General features: G+C 48.0%; 1 protein-coding gene across 2 annotated transcripts in view; it reads right to left on the minus strand.

The window, feature by feature from the left end:
* Positions 1 to 16,358, minus strand: part of CNTLN (centlein) — a 506,300-nt gene that overhangs the window by 239,234 nt on the left and 250,708 nt on the right. For both annotated transcript variants that reach the window (XM_075316500.1, XM_075316495.1), the window contains exons 11-12: positions 15,710 to 15,835; positions 10,336 to 10,457 (exon numbers count right to left, since the gene is read on the minus strand). In XM_075316500.1, the coding sequence (XP_075172615.1) occupies positions 10,336 to 10,457; positions 15,710 to 15,835 (248 nt within the window). The remainder of the gene's footprint in view (positions 1 to 10,335; positions 10,458 to 15,709; positions 15,836 to 16,358) is intronic.

Genomic DNA, 16,358 nt, shown 5'->3' on the forward strand with positions numbered 1-16,358 from the left:
TACCCGATGTTTACATTAGTTACCAGCGCACACCGCTGTGTGTGCAGGGAGCATGGAGCCGCGCACACTGAGCGCTGGCTTCTTGCTCTCCTAGCTACAGTACACATCGGGTTAATTAACCCGATGTGTAATGCAGCTACATGTGCAGAGAGCAGGGAGCCGCGCACACTGCTTAGCGCTGGCTCCTTGCTCTCCTAGCTGCTGTACACATCGGGTTAATTAACCCGATGTGTACAGCAGCTACATGTGCAGCGAGCCGGAGCTGGCAGCACAGGCAGCGTGAGAGCTGCAGAGGCTGGTAACTAAGGTAAATATCGGGTAACCACCTTGGTTACCCGATGTTTATCTTGGTTACAAGCTTACCTCAACTGTCAGACGCCGGCTCCTGCTCCCTGGTCGCTTCATTTGTCGCTCTCTCGCTGTCACACACAGCGATCTGTGTGTCACAGCGGGAGAGCGCCTTTGAAGAAAACGAACCAGGGCTGTGTGTAACGAGCAGCGATCTCGCAGCAGGGGCCAGATCGCTGCTCATTGTCACACACAGCGAGATCGCTAATGAGGTCACTGCTGCGTCACAAAAAGCGTGACTCAGCAGCGATCTCTGCAGTGAGCTCGCTGTGTGTGAAGCACCCCTAACAAGACAAAGTAGCCAAGGTTATCTTAACAGAAATAAGGGGTACTTCACACACAGCGAGATCGCTACTGAGATCGCTGCTGAGTCACGTTTTTTGTGACCTCATTAGCGATCTCGCTGTGTGTGACACTGAGCAGCGATCTGGCCCCTGCTGTGAGATCGCTGCTCGTTATACACAGCCCTGGTTCGTTTTTTTATTGTTGCTCTCCAGCTGATAAGCACACAAGGCTGTGTGTGACAGCGAGAGAGCAACAATCCTGAATGTGCAGGGAGCAGGAGCCGGCGTCTGACAGCCTGCTTTAAGCTGTAACCAAGGTAAACATTACCTTCGTTACCAGCCTCCGCAGCTCTCACGCTGCCAGTGCCGGCTCCTGCTCCCTGCACACGCTAAGTTAAGCGGTGTGAGCTGGTAACTAAGGTAAACATTGGGTAACCATACCCGATGTTTACCTTAGTTACCAGTGTCCGCAGCTTCCAGACGCCGGCTCCGTGTAGGCGCAGCGTCGCTTGCACGTCGCTGCTGGCTGGGGGCTGGTCACTGGTCGCTGGTGAGATCTGCCTGTTTGACAGCTCACCAGCGACCATGTAGCGATGCAGCAGCGATCCTGACCAGGTCAGATCGCTGGTCGGATCGCTGCTGCATCGCTAAAGTGTGAAGGTACCCTAATGCAACACTGGGATTTCCCTGCACAAAAAAGTGTAATTTGACACTGTGAGGTAGCACGGTCGGCTGCGCAGCAGAAGACACGGGATCCAGGCATTAAGGTTCACAGCACACGGTTTTAATCCAAACAAAAGTCCACAACAATATACATGTGCCTCTCCAGCAGAGAACTCAGGGAGTTCTGGTCACTCCCCCACACCCGGCACACCTGCCCTCGTTCCTGTTTCCATTTAACCCTTCCTTCAGCCTGTAGGGAAACAGCATTAACCCTGGAGTGGATCTACTTTCTATCATGGAGTGAGCACAACCGGGGCGAGACATACCGGCCGTCATAGATAACCCCGGTCACAGTCTCACATACCCCCCCTCAGTTCAAGCGTGCGGGGTTGAACTCCTGCCATCAAACACGGGCCGCGGGACAAGGCATCGGCGTTGCCCTGCAACCTACCGGCCCGGTGTTCAACCGTAAACCGGAAGTTCTGCAGAGAAAGGAACCACCGGGTAACCCGGGCATTCCGTTCCTTGGCGGACCTCATCCAGACCAGTGGAGAGTGATCCGTCACCAAGCGAAACTGACGTCCCAGCAGGTAATAGCGTAGGGACTCCAAGGCCTACTTAATCGCCAGGCACTCCTTCTCCACTACGCTATAATTCCGCTCGGGAGGGGTGAGCTTCCTACTTAAGAAGGTGACGGGGTGTTCCTCCCCCTGAACCACCTGAGACAGCACTGCCCCCAGGCCGACCTCCGAGGCGTCAGTCTGTACTATGAACCACTTCCGGAAATCAGGGTGTACAAGAACGGGCTGTCCGCACAGGACCCCCTTCAGGGCCCGGAAGGAGTCCTCGGCCTGCGGAGTCCAGCGCACCATGACGGACTTCTTGCCTTTGAGAAGGTCCGTCAAGGGGGCTGATAGTCCCGCAAAATCCTTTACAAACCTCCTGTAGTATCCCACGATACCCAGGAAGGCCCTAACCTGCTTCGTGGTCAGGGGTCTAGGCCACTTCTGGATCGCCTCAACCTTGTTAACTTGGGGCTTAATCACTCCTTGGCCTATCACGTAGCCCAAGTAGCGGGCTTCCGTGAGTCCCAACGCGCATTTCTTGGGATTGGCTGTCAAGCCGGCTTTTCGAAGAGCGTCCACCACCGCTTGTACCTGTTCCAAGTGGGTCTGCCACTCGGAGCTGTAAATAATGATGTCATCAAGGTATGCTGATGCATACGCCTGGTGGGGTTCCAGCACTAAGTCCATCAACCTCTGGAACGTGGCCGGAGCGCCATGTAACCCAAAAGGCAAGACAACATAGTGGAAGAGACCCTCTGGCGTAACAAAAGCGGTTTTCTCCTTGGCGGACTCCGTCAGTGGCACTTGCCAGTACCCCTTGGTCAGGTCGAGCGTGGTAAAATATCGCGCCTGTCCCAGCCTATCAATCAGCTCATCCACCCGGGGCATGGGGTAGAGATCGAACTTGGATATTTCGTTCAATCTCCTAAAGTCATTGCAGAACCTTAAGGAGCCATCGGGTTTTGGTATTAGGACAATCGGACTAGCCCATTCACTCTGGGATTTTTCGATGACCCCCAGGCGTAACATTGTCTTTACTTCCTCCGATATGGCTTGTCGTCGAGCCTCCGGTACCCGGTATGACTTCAGGCGTACCTTCAGGTGGGGCTCGGTGACAATATCATGTCGTATCAGACTGGTCCTACCGGGCAGCTCGAAGAAGACATCGGGGTTCTGCTGAACCAACCGTCTGGCCTCTCGCCTCTGAGTTTTGGTGAGGGCTTCTCCAATCCTGACTTCCGGTTCGTCCTCTCCGGAGGTCGCTGGAGCCGGATGTGAACGACCCGAAGAGGAGGGAGGTGGGGACAAAACAACCATCAGGCTTTCCCGTTCCTGCCAAGGTTTTAATAGGTTGACATGGTATATTTGTTCAGGTTTCCGCCTACCGGGCTGCAACACTTTATAGTTAACCACCCCGACTCTTTCCTTTATCTCGTAGGGGCCTTGCCACTGAGCCAGGAATTTACTCTCCGCCGTGGGGATTAATACCAACACCCGATCCCCGGGTTTAAAGGTCCGCACGGTGGCTTGTCTATTGTAGCGGCCGCTTTGCGCGGCCTGAGCCTCCTGTAAATGCTCCTTCACAATTGGCATGACCGCGCTTATGCGGTTCTGCATACCCAAAATGTGTTCAATCACACTTTTATGGGGGGTGGGCTCTTGTTCCCATGTTTCCTTTGCCAGGTCCAACAATCCCCGGGGATGTCTCCCGTATAACAATTCAAAAGGCGAAAACCCCGTGGATGCCTGTGGCACCTCTCGTATGGCAAACATCAAATAGGGAAGCATCATATCCCAGTCTTTCCCGTCTTTTGAAATCACCCTTTTGAGCATGGTTTTCAGGGTTTTATTGAAACGCTCGACTAAACCGTCCATTTGAGGATGATACACAGACGTACGCAACTGCTTGATCTGGAGTAGCCGGCATAGCTCTTTGGTCACTTTAGACATGAATGGGGTCCCCTGATCCGTAAGGATCTCCTTGGGCAACCCCACACGGCAGAACACAGCAAACAACTCCCGAGCTATAAGCTTTGCTGCAGTATGTCTGAGGGGTATCGCCTCGGGATACCGGGTGGCATAGTCAACGATCACTAGGATGTGTTGGTGCCCTCGAGCGGACTTTACGAGGGGCCCCACCAGATCCATCCCTATCCGTTCAAAAGGGACTTCTATAATGGGTAACGGTACCAACGGACTGCGAAAATGGGTCAGGGGTGCGGTAAGCTGACACTCCGGGCAGGTTTCGCAGAACCGTTTTACCTCCCCAAAGACCCCGGGCCAATAGAACCTTTGCAATATTCGCTCCTGCGTTTTCTTGACCCCTAGGTGGCCACTCATCAGGTGTTTATGAGCCAAGTCGAGGACCCGCCGGCGATACGGCTGGGGCACCACCAACTGCTCTACCCCCACGCCCCGTATTTCATCTACCCGGTAGAGTAAATCCTGTTTAAGAGCGAAATGGGGGTACCTTACCTGGGCACCGGGCAGCTGTGCCACCCCGTCAACTACTGTCACCCGACTCCGGGCATGTATTAATCTAGGGTCCTGGAGTTGGGCTGTCCCAAACGTATCCGGGGACGCCTCCAACTCCGGGATGGGTTCGACCGTCTCATTCTCTCCTGCCAATACCTCTAGGGGCGACCTATCGGGTTCACCTTCTGTCCCTATCATGGGGGCCCCTACGGCAGGTGTCCCGGATTCAGGATTGTAGGGCTCAGGTCCCGGACTGACCAATATCTGAGGGGACTTAGGAGGTCCCTTCCATAAAGTCCAAAAATAGGGCAGATCCCTTCCTAGGATCACGTCATATGGAAGAGTGTTAATAAGTGCCACCTCATGTTGCACCTGACCGCAGTGTGCTGTGATGGTGACGATCCCCGTGGGATAGTCTCGGCGGTCCCCATGTATGCAAACCACCCCCACGGTACGTCCTGTGGCCTTTACTTTAGCCCTCAAGGTTGATCGCACAAGGGTCACTAAGCTTCCGGTATCCAACAATCCTGTAACCGGACATCCATTCACCTGTATTTGGCACAAGTGGGGCTCCGTCTCTGGGGAGACCAGGTCAGCGGTACACACCACCTGAGCATACATTGAACCCCTCCGGGTAACCCCACAATCCATGGGCTCCGTGGTGAGTGGACATTGGGCTTCCATATGTCCCACCCGCTGGCACCGCCAACATCTAATAGGGAAGGAAACCCCCTTGACGGGTTGTCGTTTAGGGTACAGAACCTTCCGGACCTCAGGAACGGCGGGCGCGGCCTCAGACGGGACGGTAGGGGACTCCTGCACCGTTATCAGCGGTGGGTCCTTGGCCCTAGGCTTGGAGGGGCCGGACCGACGGGCGGTACGCAAAGTCTCAGTGTCCCGTATTAAGTCCTGCGTAGCCACATGCCGCTCTACCAGGGACACTAATTGGTCGAGGGTACTCGGGTCACCCTGTCCTACCCACCGTTGAACGATGACGGGTAAAGTGCGCACAAAACAATCAACTACTACCCTTTCCACCATTTGCGCCGGGCTCAAAGTGTCAGGCTGCAACCACTTTTTTACAAGATGCAACAAGTCATAGGCCTGGGAGCGTACGGGTTTGGCTTCCTCATAGAACCACTGATTTACCCGCTGAGCCCGTACATAGGTATTCACCCCCAACCGAGCCAGTATTTCGGCTTTCAGGGTCGCATAGTCAATGGCGTCCTCGGTACAGAGGTCCAGGTACGCTTTTTGGGGTTCCCCCGTCAGATAGGGCGACAATACCTCAGCCCACTGGGGGGTCGGCAGCTTTTCCCGCTCGGCCACCCGCTCAAACACCGCCAGGAACGCTTCCACATCATCCCCCGGGGTCATCTTTTGCAACGCTTGTCTCACCGCTTTCCGGACGCTGCCGTCGTCACCCGGTCCCGGGGTTGTTGCTGCCGGTCCGGCACGGATCGACTTGGCCAGGAGAACCATCTGTTCTTGATGTCTTTGTTCCTGCAATTGCAAGGCTTGCTGCTGACGTGTATTGGCCTGAACCAGCTGTTCTTGGTGCCTTTTGTCCTGCACTTGCAAGGATTGCTGCTGACGTTCCAACGCCCGGAGCAGGTGTTCATTAGTCTGTTGTTGCTGTGCATTAGCCTGAGCCAGCTGCTTTAGTATGTCCTCCATGGCGTCACCGGGTTTGGGCTGTAGTATAGCCGCTCGAATCCAGGACATGTGCTACTGGGTCACCAGGGATGGATGCTACACCACACCGGCTGTCATGCCCGCCGATTCTCCACCATATGTGAGGTAGCACGGTCGGCTGCGCAGCAGAAGACACAGGATCCAGGCATTAAGGTTCACAGCACACGGTTTTAATCCAAACAAAAGTCCACAACAATATACATGTGCCTCTCCAGCAGAGAACTCAGGGAGTTCTGTTCACTCCCCCACACCCGGCACACCTGCCCTCGTTCCTGTTTCCATTTAACCCTTCCTTCAGCCTGTAGGGAAACAGCATTAACCCTGGAGTGGATCTACTTTCTATCATGGAGTGAGCACAACCGGGGCGAGACATACCGGCCGTCATAGATAACCCCGGTCACAGTCTCACAACACCTAACCCAACATAAATCAATGGCTTGTGCAATGTCACATTATCTTAATTCTCTTAAAGCATCACTCCAGCGTTTTTATTTTTTACTCACTGTTGTAGTGGTGTTTTTAATCTAAGGCGGGCTTTGCACGCTGCGACATCGGTAACAATGTGTTACCGACGCTGCAGCGATAGTCCCCGCCCCCGTCGCAGCTGCGATATCATGGTGATAACTGGCGTAGCAAACATTATCGCTACAGCAGCTTCACATGCACTTACCTGCCCTGCGACGTCGCTATGGCCGGCGAACCGCCTCCTTACTAAGGGGGTGGGTCGTGCAGCATCATAGCGACGTCACACGGCAGGCAGCCAATAGCAGCGGAGGGGCGGAGATGAGCGGGACGTAAACATCCCGCCCACCTCCTTCCTTCCTCATTGCAGCCGAGACGCAGGTAGGAGATGTTCCTCGCTCCTCCGTCTTCTCACATAGCGATGTGTGCTGCCTGCTGGAACAAGGAACAACATTGTACCCGTCGCTGCAGTGGCATAATGGAAATGTCGGACCCAATACCGTTCATACAATAACAACACTTTTGCGCTCGTTAATCGTATGTAAAAGGCTTTACACACTACGATGTCGACAGTAACGCCGGATGTGCGTTACTTTCGATTTGACCCCACCGACATCGAACCTGCGATATCGTAGTGTGCAAAGCCCCCCTAAGTCCCCTAACCCTACTCTTACACTTAACCTTTGGCATCTTTACCTTTTACAGATGCCACTTTAATCTCACGTCGCCACTTGTGATCGCAACTTCTGACTGTTCAAAAGTCAGCATGTCCGTCACATGTACTCAATGCAAGTCTAAAAGAATCTGAATAAGGCTCTCATAGAGTTGTATTGAGTTGTGACCTCCAGCGTGCATCATAAAACACTGGAGACGCTGGCAAGGCACAAACTGTCCAAGACTGATGAGAAGCGGCAATAGAAGATGAAGATGCTTGAGGGTGACTATAAGAGTAGGGGCAGAAAACTTTGATTTAAAAGTACCGCTCCACAGTAAAATAAAAAAGAAACGCTGGTGTTGTGAGATAACCTTCTATGTCAAGTTATAAAGGTAGCGTGTTATTTGTCAAGTAAAATTTGGCTACGTCTGTAAATGAGATCATATGTGACATGTTAGCCCCTTTCACGCATTAGTTTTTTTGCAGTCAGTCACAATCCGTCAAATTTTGAAAAAAAAAACAGGATCCAGCTACTGATGCGGCTGGATCGTTTTTTTTCTCATTGACTTGTATTAACGACGGATGGCCTCATATTTCATCCATCGTTCTGTCGAAAATCCTTTGTCCGTTGGATGGAGACGATGGCCAAAGTAACGTTTTTTGTCTATGTCGAAAAAACGGACAGCGCCGGATCCGTCGCCGTCCGTCGTTTGGCAGAATGGGAGCCTATGGGCGCAGGATCCATCGTAATTCGTCAAATGACGGAATCCGGCGACTGATTCCGTTTTTTTTAAACTAAGCATGCTCCAATTATTATTTAGCCCCCAGCTAGTCATATCCGTTGAAAAACAGATACGTCGCATCAGTTTAGCCACAATCTGCGACAGACCCGTCGAGAAAACAAATTGTGACTAAAGGCAAAAAACTGATGTGGGAAAGGGGCCTTAGAAGGTAGAAAGGGCACTGCCCTTTAAAATATTAAAAGGTTTATGCCATCTTTATTGATGGGCATTGTTGGCTAGTGATGGTAAATAAAGCTTTGTAATTTACTATTTCTTAAAATTCTACAAATTTTCTATTTTTTTTTAATTGTTTACAGCTTGTTGCTTTGTTGGGGACTGCTGCGCTCCTGTTTGAGAACATGGGAATAACCCATTAATATTAACTAAGTGTAGACACAGAGAAGTTTCTTAACTGCAAGAACCTTTATAAATTAGCATTTGTGACTGCCCATTCTAAATCTATAGCGATTAACATGGAGTTGGTTCCCCAGTTTCAGCTGTAACAGCTACAACTTTTCTGGGAAGGTTTTCTACAAGATTTTGGAGTGTGTGTGGGCTTTTTTTTACCCATTCATTGAGATCATGAAACTGTGTGATGTCATGTTTTTCCACACTTACTCACCGAACCATGCCTTTATAGACCTGGCTTTGTAAACTAGGGCATTGTCCCTACAATGTTGGAAGCTTACAATTGTCCAAAATGTCTGGCTATACTGAAACATTAAGATTTCCCTTCATTAGCACTAGGGGGCATAGGCCAAGCCATAGGGCAGTAATATCTTGGGCTGGCCCGCCCTAGCCTTTCAATCAGTTCAATTTACAACCCAGTAACTCTGAAAACGGGTTTCCTGAGGAATTCTCGGCACTGCTGCTTCAAGGCACATGAAAAGTGCCACCGTGACATCTTGCAAGTCTTCTTCAAGCTTAGCCACCAAACAAGGAGTTTCCACAGGCTCCCTATCTCAACTTGGCATGATCAAGTTGATCTAGCACACCTGGTAGGGCTTTCTCCGCCTTCGCTGGTAAACTTTATAGTTAACATCGCCAAGTTTTTTGACCACTTCGTAGGGGCCCTTCCACTTGGCCAGAAAATTACTCTCCACAGAGGATACCAGCACTAGTACCCAATCGCTGGCAAACCCTTTTCTCCCACAGTCCCTTTTTTTCCAGGTGTCCCTTGAGCTCCTGGAATTCCTTAAACACGTTTCTCTACTTTTGGTCTTGGATTTCCCGGCATTCCTTGCTCCTCATATTTACCAGGCATTGCAGTGGATCCCAAATCACCATTTTCTCACTCTTGTCCAATTGTCTCCCTCTTTCCCTCTTACAACTTGATCTCTATTAACACCTTTCAGGTGTTCCATGAGTGAAAGTGTTCCTGGGAGTCCTTGGAAACCTTGTTATCCCATTTCACCTTTTTGTACCTATTTCACAAAATCCAGTTGGACCCAGGTCACTCATCCATGTGTGGAAATCCTATAGTTTCCTGTAGAAGACATCTTCCCTCCATCGGCATCTGACATTTCACTCCAGCCGCCGCTTTTACCCACAACATGAGGTTTCCCAGTGGCAGTAACATGTGCCCCTAGGGATTCGTGCCCATGCGTCTGTACCAACTATAGGGATACGGCTCACTCTGCTGCATTTGAGGGCACGGGAGGTGACTTTAATCAAAGCGTCCAGACTGCTTTATTAATACAGCAAAAAGCAAGTCACATACAAGGAAAACAAATCGCCTTTCTTGGCAAGGAAATAAGGATACAAAGTCCTAACAATGGGATTTTCGTATTAGACCATCATACAAGTCCAAGCCTGGAGATGACTTACAGGAGGACTTCTTACCTCTACACACAGACCCTAATGAATTCCCATGGACATTCTTATATACACCATACTACGCCCACAGAAGGTAATCCAGCAACAAAGTCCGAGGGATATTAAAATCCAAAAAATTTATTAAATCAAATTAAAATCCATATAAAAAAAGGTCCAAACAGGGTATAAACAACTGTCAGAGAGGATGCATTTCAAACCCAATGGCTCTTAGTCGATCTCTCTCTACGCCCGGTGGTTGGGATATGTGAGCAGCCAGTCCAACCCATCTCTCTGACTGCTCGTAAACCCATCAATTGCTTAGCCCAATTAACAATCTCAATAAAATTCAATAAAAATTCTGGAGCTTGCTTCCGGACTCACATCACAGAGGATAACCACCTCTGCAATACATATCTCCCATCCATGACATGTCTGGCAGCCATCTTATAGAGCATAAAAAGTAGTTCTATACTAGTTGTGGATGGAAAACTCCACAAAAACTAGAGCTGTATCCAATAAAAGGTTTATATGAAGCATTTGAAAGGTCTTATTGAACAATAATTTTTAGACACATAAAAACAAGAACATACCTGACTGCTCCTTCTTCTATTTGTTCTATTTGCTCCTTAAGTGTCCTGTAAGCAGTTTGTAATGTCACCAACCTCTGCTTACGCTGCTCATGTACATTCCGTAGCTCTACATTCTCCTTTCCCTTGGGTAACAGAATGATATGCAGATTATTACACTAAACACAAGAATAAGATGAAATTATAAGAATTGCAAGAACTACAAAAAGAATAAAAGATACCGTCACACTAAGCGACGCTCCAGCGATCCCACCAGCAACCTGACCTGGCAGGGATCGCTGGAGCGTCGCTACACGGGTTGCTGGTGAGTTGTCAAACAGGCAGATCTCACCAGCAACCAGTGACCAGCCCCCAGCCAGAAGCGACGCGTGGAAGTGATGCTGCGCTTGGTAACTAAGGTAAATATCGGGTAACCAACCCGATATTTACCTTGGTTACCAGCGCACACCGCTTAGCGCTGGCTCCCTGCACTCCTAGCCAGAGTACACATCGGGTTAATTACCCGATGTGTAGTCTGGCTATGTGTGCAGGGAGCAGGAAGCCGGCACTGACAGCGTGAGAGCGGCGGACGCTGGTAACGAAGTTAAATATCGGGTAACCAAGGAAAGGGTTTCTTGGTTACCCGATATTTACATTGGTTACCAGCGTCCGCAGAAGCCGGCTCCCTGCTGCCTGCACATTCAGTTGTTGCCCCTCTCACTGTCACACACAGCGATGTGTGCTTCACAGCGGGAGAGCAACAACTAAAAAATGGTCCAGGACATTCAGCAACAACCAGCGACCTCACAGCAGGGGCCAGGTTGTTGCTGGATGTCACACACAACAACATCGCTAGCAACATCGCTGCTACGTCACAAAAGTCGTGCCTCAGTAGCGATGTTGCAAGCGATGTTGCTTAGTGAGACGTGGCCTTTAAACCCGTGTAAGACTGTTATTATCTGAACTAATCTTTCTTAAGAGTACAAACATGTTTACTATACTTTAATGGAATCGTACAACAGCTCAGAAGTGACTGGCAGCAGTTCTGGTATGTTAAAGTCAGTGTGGCAAGAGACCTAATATCACTATAATATTACAATCTAAATGAATTTTCATTTGGCTTAGTCCAATGTCCCTGTGCAAGTTATAAAGAGTATATAGTCTGTACACCGCTACTCAGAGCCAAGGAGCATGACGCTCATCTGAGCATTTTTGCCAGTCATTTTTAGCGATTGCTGGGGTCCATACCTCTACAATTATGAAAACGCTTAAAATGTTACTTGGGAACATAAAGATTAGTTTTTTCACAATGCCTAGATGTAAGTTTCAAAGGCTTACACGGAGAAAGCGACTTCCAAACCACACAGAAGGTACTGCGTGATCTAGCTATTCTCACTGGTATCAGATGAGAACCAGAACAAAGCATGGAAAGGGTGTATACATTTTCCTGTACACATGACATTTTAAAGGGAACTTGTCAGCAGAATTGTCACCTGTAAGATGAGGCCACCACCAGTGGGCTCTTATATACAGAATTCTAGAATACTGTATATAAGTGCTCAGGACGCTCAGTATAACATAAAAATACTGCTTTTATTATACTCACCTGTGAGGCGTTCGGGTCTGATGGGAGTCACTCATTTTAGTCAGACCCCTCGTCTCTTCCTTCCATCACTGTTCTCCTTTCCAGCCCCGTGTGGATAACGCATCCTGCGTCATCCATACAGAGGCCTCCATTGCGCTCCTGCGCACGTGCAGTTTTCTCTGCCCTGTTGAAAGCAGAGCAAAGTACTGAAATGTGCATGTGACTGCAAAGACTGCCCGTGCATCCACACTATAATACTTTGATCAGCAGGGCAAAGAAAAGTGCACATGCGCAGGAGCGCAATTGAAGCCTCTGTATGGATGACGCAGGATGCATCATCCACAAGGCGCTGGGAAGGAAGATGGTGATGCAAAAAAAGAGAGGAGGCGTCGGACTGAGATCAGCCACACCTATCGGACCAGACCGCACTGCAGGTGAATATACTAAAAGTCGTTTTTGCGATATACAGTTCGGCCTGGGCTCTTACATGTAGTATTCTAAAATGCTGTATATAAGAGCTCACAAGTGGTGGCTGCAGGGCATAGGGGACAAATCTGGTGACATGTTCCCTTTAATAATCACTTTTATTCATTGGGGTTTTTTTTGGTTTCTTTTTAGGAAGGTATGGTGATAGAAAAAACACAATTCTTACTTATTGAAATATTTTTTATCATTATGGCGTGTACTGATAGGGCTAATAAATTCATTTTACTTTACTTTATTTTGTAGTCCATGTAGGGGAATTCAACCTGCAATTGCTTAATTGCTTTAGCTACAATACCATGGCATAGTAGTACAGTGTATATGAGGGGCTGCTGATAAGTCTTTGGCTTTGTGATTTTTTTTTTGTTTCTATGGTAATGAATGTTACATCACATGAAGGTCTTTTGTGTCTAATATATGTTTCAAAATTTTGTGTTTGTTGCTTATGGCCACAAAGTTCTACGCCCGCAGGAAAACAAAATGGTGGAGTCTAACGCGATATTCACAGCAATTGAGAGCAGAGTAGTGACAATTTTTTATTTCTGCAAGGAAAGTACGCAAAGGATATTCATGGTGATATGTCACAGACATTGGGGGATGAATGCCCTTCATATTCCACAGTTAAGAACTGGGTTACCGAATTTGAAACGGGCCACTTCAGTACCAATGATGAGGAACATCCTGGACGAACGAGAATGGTTGTTATTCCGGAGATCATCGATGCTGTGCACAACTTCATACTGGAGAAACGACGAATTTCAGCTAAAGCAATAGCAGACATTATGGGAATTTCCCGTCAACGTGTTTGTGTCATTATCCCTGAACATTTGGACATGAGAAAGCGATCTGCAAAGTGGGTCCCCCAATGTTTGACAACAGACCAGATAAGCATTCGAATGAAAACTTCCCGGTCCATTTGTCAGCGTTTCCGGACTGATAAGAACTTCCTTGGTCGACTGGTCACTATGGATGAAACTTAGACTTATTTGTATGACCCTGAGAACAAGGAGCAGTCAAAAGAGTGAAGGCACAGTGGTTCTCCTCGTACAAAGAAGTTCAGGGTGCAAAAATCAGCCACTAAGGTGATGGCGTCTGGGATAAGGAGAGTGTGCTGCTAGTGGACTACTTTCAAAAGGGTTCCACCATCAATGCAATGTATTACATTGAACTATTGGACCAGTTAAAAGCAGGTCTGAAGATCAAAAGGCACGGTAAGCTGTCCAAAGGAATCTTGTTCTTGCAAGACAACGCCTTCGCTCTCACTGCACAAACGACCACAGCAAAACTGGCAGAGCTGGGTTTCCAGCTGGTTGACCACCCACCTTATTCACAAAGTCTAGCTCCTTCCGACTATCATCTGTTTCCAAACCTGAAGAAACACCTCAAGGGTACCAAGTTTCACACCATTTCTGATGCCATGGCTGCTACGGATGCCTGGTTTGAGGCACAACTGAGATCCTTTCATTTTGCTAGGCTTACAAAACTTGGAATACCAATGTAAGAAGTGTGTTGACATCAGAGGAGAGTATGTGGAATAAATGTAAAGTTTCATCATGGTATCTTGTTTCTTTCTGGGTAAAGCCAAAGACTTATCAGCAGCCCCCTCGTATTCTGGCTGAGATTCCAATCAAAATGGCAGCAAAGGGGTGTTGAGCAGACCCTTGGTTGCCATAGTAATGAATATGTGCCCAACAATCAGGTTGCGCGAGTGGGAGGGGGTGGGAGCAATTGGACAGAGGGAGCAAGCACTGGTTGTGATGTCGTTTAAATACCAATAGCGTCAGTAATTGACGCTCCGGCATAGGTTGCTAGAGATGAACATTGTCAATTTAATACTGCTAGTGTCAGCCAGATTTGGAGGGATCTCAGCTCCTTAGCCCCCTTCTTCATGCAATTGTGAGGGGATCACAGCACTCCACTTAAGTGGTACACTACGAAGGTCCTTACCCCTCACAATAGATCTGAAGAACTAGACACTCCATATTTAAATTGAGAGGAGATTTATTACCAATGCAATCTGCATGTTAATTCTACATACAACGTTCAATAATTTAGACCTTCTTCAGATAATACACAGATTGCATTTAGGAGTGGCATATAAGATACAGAAGCACTAAGGTAAAGGTGGTGTGACCGCAGGGACATGAAACTACTTTTACAACTTCACCTTTGTAGCAGAATTTGTCTGTTTGTCACCCAGTTTTAAACCTCCTGCACAGCTGTTTCTGTTTCAGTTACTGACTGTATTTCAACCTACGTATGAAATTGATGATCATTATCACCTGTCTGGTATAATTGGTTACTCATACACCTGACAATAATCCTATAAAATCTTTGCCTTTGTGTAAGTGTACCTACAAGAATTGATGTCATTTTGAAGACAAAAGGTGCTCACACCTAATATTGATTTGATTTAAGCGGGCTTTACACGCTACAAGATCGCTACAGCGATGTCGTTGGGGTTATGGATTTTGTGACGCACATCCAGCCGCTGTAGCGATGCCGTTGCGTGTTACACCTATGAGCGATTTTGCATTGTCGCAAAAACGTGCAAGATCGCTCATCGGCGACATGGGGGTCCATTCTCAAATATCGTTACTGCAGCAGTAACGAAGTTGTTCCTCGTTCCTGCGGCAGCGCACATCGCTCCATGTGACACCGCAGGAACGAGGAACCTCTCCTTAACTGCCTCCCGGCCACAATGCGGAAGGAAGGAGGTGGGCGGGATATTCGTCCCGCTAATCTCCGCCCCTCCGCTTCTATTGGGCGGCGGTTCAGTGACGCTGCTGTGACGTTGCTGTGACGCTGAACAAACCGCCCCCTTAGAAAGGAGGCAGTTCGCCGGTCACAGCGATGTCGCAGGGAAGGTAAGTAGTGTCACGGGTCCGGGCGATGTTGTGTGACACGGGCAGAGATTTGCCCGTGTTGCACAACCGATGGTGGCGGGTACACACGCTGGCGATATCGGTACCGATATCGCAGTGTGTAAAGCGGCCTTTAGACTTCTTTATTGTTTATTCACTTTGCATATTGTTAATTTATCAAAATAAATCAACTTTTTTTTTTTATTTTTAAACAATTCCTACTGTGCAGCATTTTCCACACCAGCCTAAAACTTTTTGCGTGTATTATATATATATAATTCAAAAAATGTACCAAAGTAAAGGTCTTTGGAGCTACATTAAAAAGTACAGCTAAAGCCTAAGGTCTAAGTCTACCATTTATTCTAACGTAATGCCCCAAGCTCAATTAGAGAACTATTTTGACTAAGTGCAGAAGTGTAGGTTTTAGGCAGGTAGGCCGTGGTTTATATGGCTTTATAGCATTCACCTTAAGCTGCAATGTCTTCTCTAAATGCTCGATCCGCTTTTCTGCTATCTTAAGCTTCTTTAACTCTTCTGATTCTCTGGAAAAGCCCTTTGGGGACAAAGACCTTGAACGTTTCACAGGTTGCACCTGGAGAATAAAACAAGGACATGGTTGAAGGAGTTGAACATTGGATTATGAAAGACATGCAAAATTAAAGAACAAGTAATTGAGAATACTAATAATGAATTATAAAAAAAATCCTGCCTGGAATACTGGAGAAATAACAAGCAGAATTACCACAGTGCTACCGCTAAAGGTTTCTCTGTGACTCGTTAATGAGAATATTCATTTACATTTACATTGTTTCTTTCAGAATAATGATGTCCCATTAGGGAAGACTAAAGGGTTATAGACTCAGGAATGTAAGAAACCTCATTACAAAGGAGGGGATAGAGGATGGTCTAATTGCTCTATAAGGGTCCAAGGTTACACTTGATAGGACAACCGGAAACAAGAGGGAAAGGATTTTTTTTCCCTTTGAAATAGTTTAACACACTGTGAAGAAGGAGGAACAATATGCTTGAGGAATATAAATACAACAGACAGCGCATCTTATACTGTAATGACCATATGGTCATTAACTATAATGGAGCTAACTAGAGACATGAAT

Source organism: Anomaloglossus baeobatrachus, chromosome 1 (genome assembly GCF_048569485.1).
Source record: "Anomaloglossus baeobatrachus isolate aAnoBae1 chromosome 1, aAnoBae1.hap1, whole genome shotgun sequence".
Lineage (NCBI taxonomy): Eukaryota > Metazoa > Chordata > Amphibia > Anura > Aromobatidae > Anomaloglossus > Anomaloglossus baeobatrachus.